The following is a 7,935-nucleotide window of genomic DNA, read 5'->3' as shown; positions in this document are numbered from 1 at the left end:
TCTTTGCAAGGTGCGATTATGAAGATTTCATAATTTGACAATCAGAGGTTTTTGAACTAATGATCATACATTTATAAGACATTGTCATAACATTTTTTTGTAAGAGTTCACTAAATTAATGTTGATAATTTTGTGAAATAAAATTAAATGTTGTTTTACAAATTTGTTTTTTTATACCTTACAATTTTTCTCAATATGCAATTTTAAGAAAACATATTTTTCTTGAAAACCCATTTTTTGTTAAAAGGGCGGAAAGTAAACAAAAGCCTTATTGCTATTATTATCTTAATTAGTGGAAGAGTTTAGAAACACTTTCAATAGAAGATCTGATGCTGAAATTAGTTTTTATGACGGTAAAGAAAGTTCTAAATTTCAGAATTGCTGGAAAAGTCTTTTGTCTTCACTGTAAAACTGTCATTAGACTTCCGCTCTTTTAACAAATGGTGATTATTCATTACATACACCTTTGTGTTGTGTGATGGAATTGAAAAGTTGAACATGGATCACATTAAAGATGCACAGCATTGCTGCAGGATCATTACAAAAAATAATACCAGTACTGGAGTGCAAAGCAGCGAATGACTTCATTGTCAAGTGTCTAGGCAATGGAACAACAACATTTTTTTATGTGATGATCAGAACAAATTAAAATATACAAATGCTATAATATATCAAGTAAACCCCAGAATGAACATAAACTTTAATTTTTTAATAAAATGAAAATAGAAAACCTAAATAAATGTTACTGTATTTCTAATTTTTTCCCAAAAGTGACATTTTACTTCTGTGTATTTCTTCTTTTCTCCTCTCCTCTGCTTCGAAAGCCTGTTGTTTTCTAGTTTCTTCTCTTTCAAAAGATATTATCCTACGTTCTTCTGCTTTCCTTTCATTTTCTAGTCGTTCTTTAGCCAAATCTATTGTGTATTTAATTTCCTCCTTTCTGAGGCTGTGCAGTTCTTCGTCATAATTAATCTGGCATTGAAGTCTATTTAACCTTGATTTCAGCTCTGTTTCGATCACAGTTTTTCTGGGTAGAGGACGAGGGGAGAATTTTTGCTTGTTTCTGCAGGATGTTGTTGCAGGCACTTCACTTGAATCATCTAGGTTGCCTGTCATGTCTGCTTCATGTTGCTGTGGTAGGTCTTCTGGATTTGCTTCGACAACACTCACGGCTGTAAATAATAATAATAATAATAATAATAATAATAATAATAACAACAACAACTGAATGTTTGCTATCATTATGCATTAAACATTAGTGAACTGAAACTGAAAAATATTGAACATGACTGGTTGAAGTAACTGTATTACTTTGCCTTTGTAAGCAGAAAGAGAAATGAAGCAACTCAATGCATTTTATATTGTAAAGAGAAATTAATTGTTTCCTTTCCATGTCACAGATTTGATTTCAAAAGTTTTAAATTTAAAAGAATTCATCTTGTCTATTGTATATTATGCTGTTTAAGGCTCTTAATTAATTCACTGTCCACAGTAGATTAGAATACGAATCGATTGAAAAAAAAACAGAGGAACTAATTCATGTTAATACAAGAATGTTATATATTACCTTCAGTTGAAAGCTGTGAATTGTTGACTTGCAATGCATCATTGTCAAAAAGAAAGCCAACATTATGGCTCAAATGAGGCACTACAAGGTCTAGTTCTGGGAATTCTGTGGTGTTGTCTGGTGGTGGACCACCACCTGTCTTCAGTCTTTCCCTTGTTTCATGGGCCAATTCTTTCTTTCTCTTCGATTTAATATTTACCCAGCATTTTTTCAGTTGCTGAACAGTACGCTGAAAATTGAAACGTTGAAGAAATACAAATACATAGATACTGGTAATCAATAATACCAATATTGTAACATATTATACTGATTAGTAAACTGTGTTACTAGTTAACTATAATTATGAAATGAATGGGGAAAGGAACTGCCTATCCTATTCCATTATTTTCCGTCTTAGTCGCCTCATGAGTGGTGCCTTAATGAGGTTCTAACCAGCCTTCGGACTGCTAACTAAAATACATACATACATACATTACTGTACTGTGATAACACATCATAAATACATATTAGAATCCACAGAGTTTACAGCATGTTAAGAATTAATGCTTTTGTCATTACATTTTAGCCATTTTTTTAAATAATTCTTCTCCATAAAAAAAACTGTTGGGTCTTCCATTAATTTAATTTACTTGCATTTTGACGAGGCAGAGCTTGCTCCCTTTCCTAATTATTTTGTACATGTCTACTCCCCCCACTACCATATTCTAATGCAATGTTAAATTGGGTATGATGTTAGTGTAGATTAGATTTGTGATTATTAATAGTAATATTTTAATTATGTTGACCCATTTTTGATATTGTAATCTGTTCTCGTTATTTTAGAAGCACAAAGGACATAGTTCTATGGTATAATATATTCAGAAACTGCCCATGATATCATTTTATAAAAGAAACTGTATTGGTACCATTATTTCATTATCCTTTAAGGAAGCAAAGTAATGAACTTATTATTTGCAAAAAAAAAAAAAAACTTACACTGTTATAAAAAGAAAACATGTAGGCCTACTAGTGCATTCCTGAAGAAGAAATACCCGTACTCAGGGAAGCTATCTGAACACACTTAACAAGATGCAATGCGAGTTTAAAACGTAGGGTAAAATTAACTTTGAAATAACACAGATTGTAAAAATTAAAATTAAATTATACAGATACATAATTTCACAATGAATAGCCTAAATATATATTTTTTAAAAATAATATTCCAAATGGTACTTTTTGCTTAACATTAAAAAACTTGGATATATAAAAAAATATTTTGTTTTACAGCCTTGAACTAAAGTAGGTTTCGTTTTAATACAAATTAACACACCAGTGGTCTTATATTTCCCCCATCCATAAATTTCATACTGGGGAACAAATTGAAATATAGCTACATAAATATCGTACATAAATTATACGTACGATTAACTGGTAAATTTGACCATAGTCTAAAAAAGAAATAAATTTACAGAATCTAGAACAGATGATATGTTTATTCCAACCAATATTTAATATTTTACCAAATCTGAATAGACAAATTGCAATGAAGCTCGTTATTAAGTTGATATTATTGAAATTCGATAATAAATAAATATGTAAGAACAAAACTAAACGAAATTTAACTTACCTTCGTAACATTTGCTTCTTCGTTGTATGCATTGCATACGTCCTCCCAGGTTTTTTTCTTTTTGGACAAAGAAATTATGTCTGTCCTTTTGTCTTCCAATATTTTATGTTTACCCACTAAATCAATTAATAACAATTTCTCCTCTGCTGTATACAATTTGTGTTCAGCCGCCATTTTTGATGTTTACAATCGCACACAATGCTAATTTGCGGAAACTGATCACGTGATCAGCAATGACGACATAAATGTATGAAAACATTCTGCTTCAAAGCGAATATTCTCAGCACGGTCTCAGGATTGTCTCAAGACCAAGACAGGACGGAGAAGGCGACTGTGCGTACGAAAACTGAGACCGGTCTTGACCTGTTCTTGGTCTTGGGACAGTCTTGAGACTAGCTTGGCATTGACTGTGCATATGGGTCTTAATCTCTTTCCTTGCTTAACTCAACACAAAAAAATGTGGTTATATCCTTGTTCTGGCCAACCATTCAATTATAAAACCGAGTAGAGAATCCTGAATATGATATTATTCGTAAATGATCATTATTTGCAAGATATCGCGATGATGTGCTGACAACAATATTACGTTGAATCATGGATTCCACCCTCCCCCCATAACTATGCATCGGTCATTTCATACGTATCTAATCGTCGCCGTTAGACATAGTACACATTAGTGGACGTGGCGACAGACTGTGATCTTAGAAACATCAAGATTCGCTGACAATTCCCTGTTACTGCGAATGGCTGCTCTTCAGTGTGGTAGATATAGTCTCATTCTCTGGAATATGTGGTCTTCCTGAGTGAGGTTTATGTTCAAGGCTTAGATTTCCAGCATTTAATTTCTTAAACAAATTTAATGTTGTGTTATTACAGACCAAACCTGTACGTATCACTTCACATATTTCTTGAGCTGCTGATTTTCCGCTCATCCTTTTTATTGCTGAAGGAAGCATTCGAATTGGGATTGTGCCGTCGCACATTTCCAATGCGAAACTGAAGATAATAAGCACTATATACCATTCGCAAATAGATAAATAGATAAAACATACCCAGAATAGATGTAAATATATCGTCCTTTGCCCAGAAACTCGTAGACAAGTGAGTACTCTTCGACACAGCGAACATGCGTATCGAATTGGAGGCACTGCTGTTGCTCCGTTACGTGGAGTTCGCCGCAATAGCTACTAACGGTCACGTAAACATCGCTAAACTGGTTATCATAAAATTACAAAATAAATATATTGTGTTTTGATAATTAAAATAATCCAGTGTTCTTTCATGAAAAGTAATTAGCTACAACAATTATCTCTGATAAAAATTGCTTCATTGTCATGATTTACAAATCTATTATATTTCTCCAATGTTGGTAAACTTGGGTAGCAGCGAATGGTATGTCAAGACGTATCACATCACACAGTACGACCGCAGTCTACTATATACAGTCGCGAAGCTTGAGGTGATTTTTTGCAAATCTCGTGATAAAGCGCTCCAAGCGGTTAGCAACTAGAAACAATAGACTGTCCACGGTCGACTTTGGACTGTGTCGTATTTCCATCGAGTGCGATATTTGTGAAATGTTCGTTATTGGTTGTAATGAAAATGTTAATGGCTAAAATACAATAATTGGAATAATAATATTTTACTAGAGACGTAGGAAAATTAAGTTTGTTTTAATGAAATTTATTGATCACGTTTTATTTTCAATTCTGGTGGGATTATTATTGCTTAGGCCTACTTTTTTTTCAAAGGATATGTTTTTAATTATAGCTGTTAATTGTGTTGTTATTTTTATTTGTTACTTTACTAGAGACGTAGAGAAAGTCTGTTACAATAAAATTTATTGATCACGTTTTATTTCCAATTCTGGTGTGATTATTATTGCTTAACCTCATCCCACCTTGTTAACTACGTAAGCCTACACTACAAGTACCGGTACACGTAAGTTACTCCATTAATTCATATTTCCATTATTATTGTTGTAAAGGGAAATGAAAATTAATATTTATTGGTTTCATAGTTAATTATCGCTATAATCTTGAATGAGTGAAGCGATTATAGTAAATTTCAGTTCGTTTTGCACAAAAAAATAATATTAACCTATTTCTTGCAGGTATCTTCGAGTTTATGGTGGAATTTAACATACTTCATTAAAAAAATAAATTAACTTTATGCATTTAATATTTCAATAATGGAAGGAAGCTGTTAATTTTTCCAAAAGAATACAACGAAAGTGTAACATATTTTGTCGTCTACTAGGAGAGAGATCTGCGATGATGAGGCGATAGTAGCGATCCTAGTGGTGGGCAACTACCCATGTTTGCATTTCTACTACATATTGAGCTTCGCGACTGTATATAGTAGACTGTGGTACGACTCCGCCAGTCGCCGATACGTATGTTCGCTGTGTCAACCAGTAGAACGTTTATAAGAAAATGCTTTTGATACAGACCTAGAAGCTTGAACAAAGCTGCAGATGAATGAAATTTTCACACTCAAAGAAGCAGTTATTTCTAAAGGATTAAGACACTTAAAAAGTACTTATTGAAGGAAAGCAATTTCCTTTATCAGGGGCCTTGGTTACTGATCAGTATTATAACAATTTACTTCAGAATTGAGCCCTTCTGTCTATACTTCATTCCATAATGTCTAACATGCGATGTAAATATTAGCGGTAGAGGTGGAGAGAAGTATAATTGCTATTCAACCAATGGCAGAGGTTTCATTTCACGCTTGTCTTGAAGTTGGGAAGGAGTAGAACGCTTCAGACCACCAGACTTCAAGATACGCGTGGAATGAGTACTCTGCCATTGGTCCAATAGCAACCATCCTTCTCTCTCTTTCTGCCGGCAATGTTTACCTCCTCTGTCAGACAATATGAAACGAAGTATAGTGTGTGGCGTTGACCTGTTTCAGATAAAACAAACTAAATTCGCAACAAAAGGCGCACACATAGGCCTAATATCTGTGAGAGAAAGGAAGTGTATACTTTTCTTCCAGAAGTTGAATCAAGTTTTTTTTCATTTCATTTATTATATTCCATAGATCTTACATTAGCAAAAAGCTTTAATATGTGGAGCAAGTCAAAATTCTACAAGATTACAATTGCAATTTTTACAATATTTTATAATTTTTACATGTGAATGCAAGGTAATCTATGGAAAATCCTCAGCCTCATATCGCCAAATACCATCTTGCTATCAACAATTTCATCGACGCTAAATAACCTAGTAGTTGATACAGCGTCGTTAAATAACCACCTAAAGAAACTATTTTTATAAGTTTGCAATTTTGCAATTTTCTACAATTTTTTACAATATTTTGGCGAGATGTAGTGAGATGAGGTGAGGCCCGAGTATTCGCAAAAGATTACCTGGCATTTTCCTTATAGTTGGGAAAACCTCGGAAAAATCCTTACTCATCTGTAGCCGTGCTACCGCAAGAACCAACAAAAGTCATTGGAAGATATTCTAAATTGGTGAATATTTGGTACAATGCATTTTAATTATCATTATGGAATGCTGACTGAAAAGGCATGAATGTCCACCTATTGAAAATGAAAATATCAGATAGTGTCTGTGTGTGCTTGTGCTTGTGCGTGCGTGCGTGCGTGTTTTTTTTATTAATCTTGTTTAATCTTGCCTAAGCTTGATCTGATTTACAGTATGTGTAGAATTTCTCAATTTATTTTATGATCTGGAGAAGCTTTTTGTCGTATGTTAACTTCAAATTCCTAAGAAAGATTTGAGGCCAGAGGTAAAGGAAGCGTATCGTAGTGGTGGAACGAAGTGCTGTGCACATGCTGCGCTTCTTAATGTTTTTCTTTTTTCAGAAACTTCGCACACTATTGTTTTCACTGTATATTAAACTTAGAAGATGGAGTAGCAAGCACAGTGCAGCGGATGATGAAATCGCACCACTATGAAAAGAAAAAGTAACCCTGTTATCTAGTGTGGTAAGCGGAAATCATTGCAAAGATGATCAAGTGTTGTAAGGAGGATAAATCTAGGAAATGTTTGCTGGAGACTCTTCATAATGTGGTGAATGAAAGAGAGGATGTATGTATACTGGTAAAAGTATTAGCCCCATGAAGACAATAAAGGAGGTTAAATTGCAAAAACTGAATCTCACAGCCCACGAAAGAGAAACTGAAATAACTCTTAATGTTACGGAATTAACGCAAAATAAAACCACTGTTTCTCTTTGATAATTTAATAAGTAGGCCTAAATATCCTTTTTGAAATCGCTTCATGTAATAACTAATTGAAAAGTCAGGTAAGAATGACAAAACAATTTGGAATTGTTCATCTTTTAAAGGGTAACTGCCACTAGTTCTTAAGATTGCTAGTTCTACTTACAGTGGATGCTCTTAAGTTCGACATTCTTTAGTTCGACTGCTTACGTAGGAGAATTAGACACGCCCCTATACGGGCACTAAGAAATGGGTTTGCCATTTGAATGGGAATTGGGTCTGTGTCTTGTAGTGACACTTTTGTTAAAGGAAAACAGAATATTTTATTGATTAAGACATCCATAATTGCACCATCATGTTTGTTTATAAACAGATGAACATGTTTCCGTGCTTTCCACTGCCTTCTCCATCATAAACCGCAAAAATCGTATATCTACCTCATTTCTATGCTGTGAGTGTGTACATCAATTTGCGACACACTGTATGAATTTGTAGTTTAAAAATAACACGCATGAAACGTTACTCTATAAAAGCTGGTTGTTGGCTTGGTGACATTCTCAACTGTAGACT

At 33.7% G+C, this 7,935-nt stretch overlaps 1 protein-coding gene across 1 annotated transcript; it reads right to left on the bottom strand.

Moving 5' to 3' along the window:
* Positions 1-254: 254 nt before the first annotated feature.
* LOC138709107 (myb/SANT-like DNA-binding domain-containing protein 3) lies at positions 255-3,575 on the bottom strand. Its single transcript, XM_069839641.1, has 3 exons — positions 3,174-3,575; positions 1,568-1,796; positions 255-1,172 (listed from the first exon to the last, which is right to left on the bottom strand). Exons 1-3 carry the CDS (start codon positions 3,345-3,347, stop codon positions 754-756), a joined length of 822 nt encoding a protein of 273 aa, XP_069695742.1. The 5' UTR covers positions 3,348-3,575; the 3' UTR covers positions 255-753.
* Between the last annotated feature and the right edge of the window lie 4,360 nt (positions 3,576-7,935).

This window comes from Periplaneta americana, chromosome 11, assembly GCF_040183065.1.
Source record: "Periplaneta americana isolate PAMFEO1 chromosome 11, P.americana_PAMFEO1_priV1, whole genome shotgun sequence".
NCBI lineage: Eukaryota > Metazoa > Arthropoda > Insecta > Blattodea > Blattidae > Periplaneta > Periplaneta americana.
The sequence above is the reverse complement of the archived record's forward strand: the minus strand, read 5'-3'. Positions and strand labels throughout refer to the sequence as shown.

Bases quoted from the DNA above. Each gene is read 5' to 3' on its own strand.
- LOC138709107 (XM_069839641.1), bottom strand. From the start codon at position 3,347: ATGGCGGCTGAACACAAATTGTATACAGCAGAGGAGAAATTGTTATTA. The intron at 1,797-3,173 runs GTAAGTTAAATT...TTCAATTTTCAG, and splicing joins AAGAAGCAAATGTTACGAAG to CGTACTGTTCAGCAACTGAA. The intron at 1,173-1,567 runs GTAATATATAAC...TATTATTTACAG, and splicing joins TTCACAGCTTTCAACTGAAG to CCGTGAGTGTTGTCGAAGCA.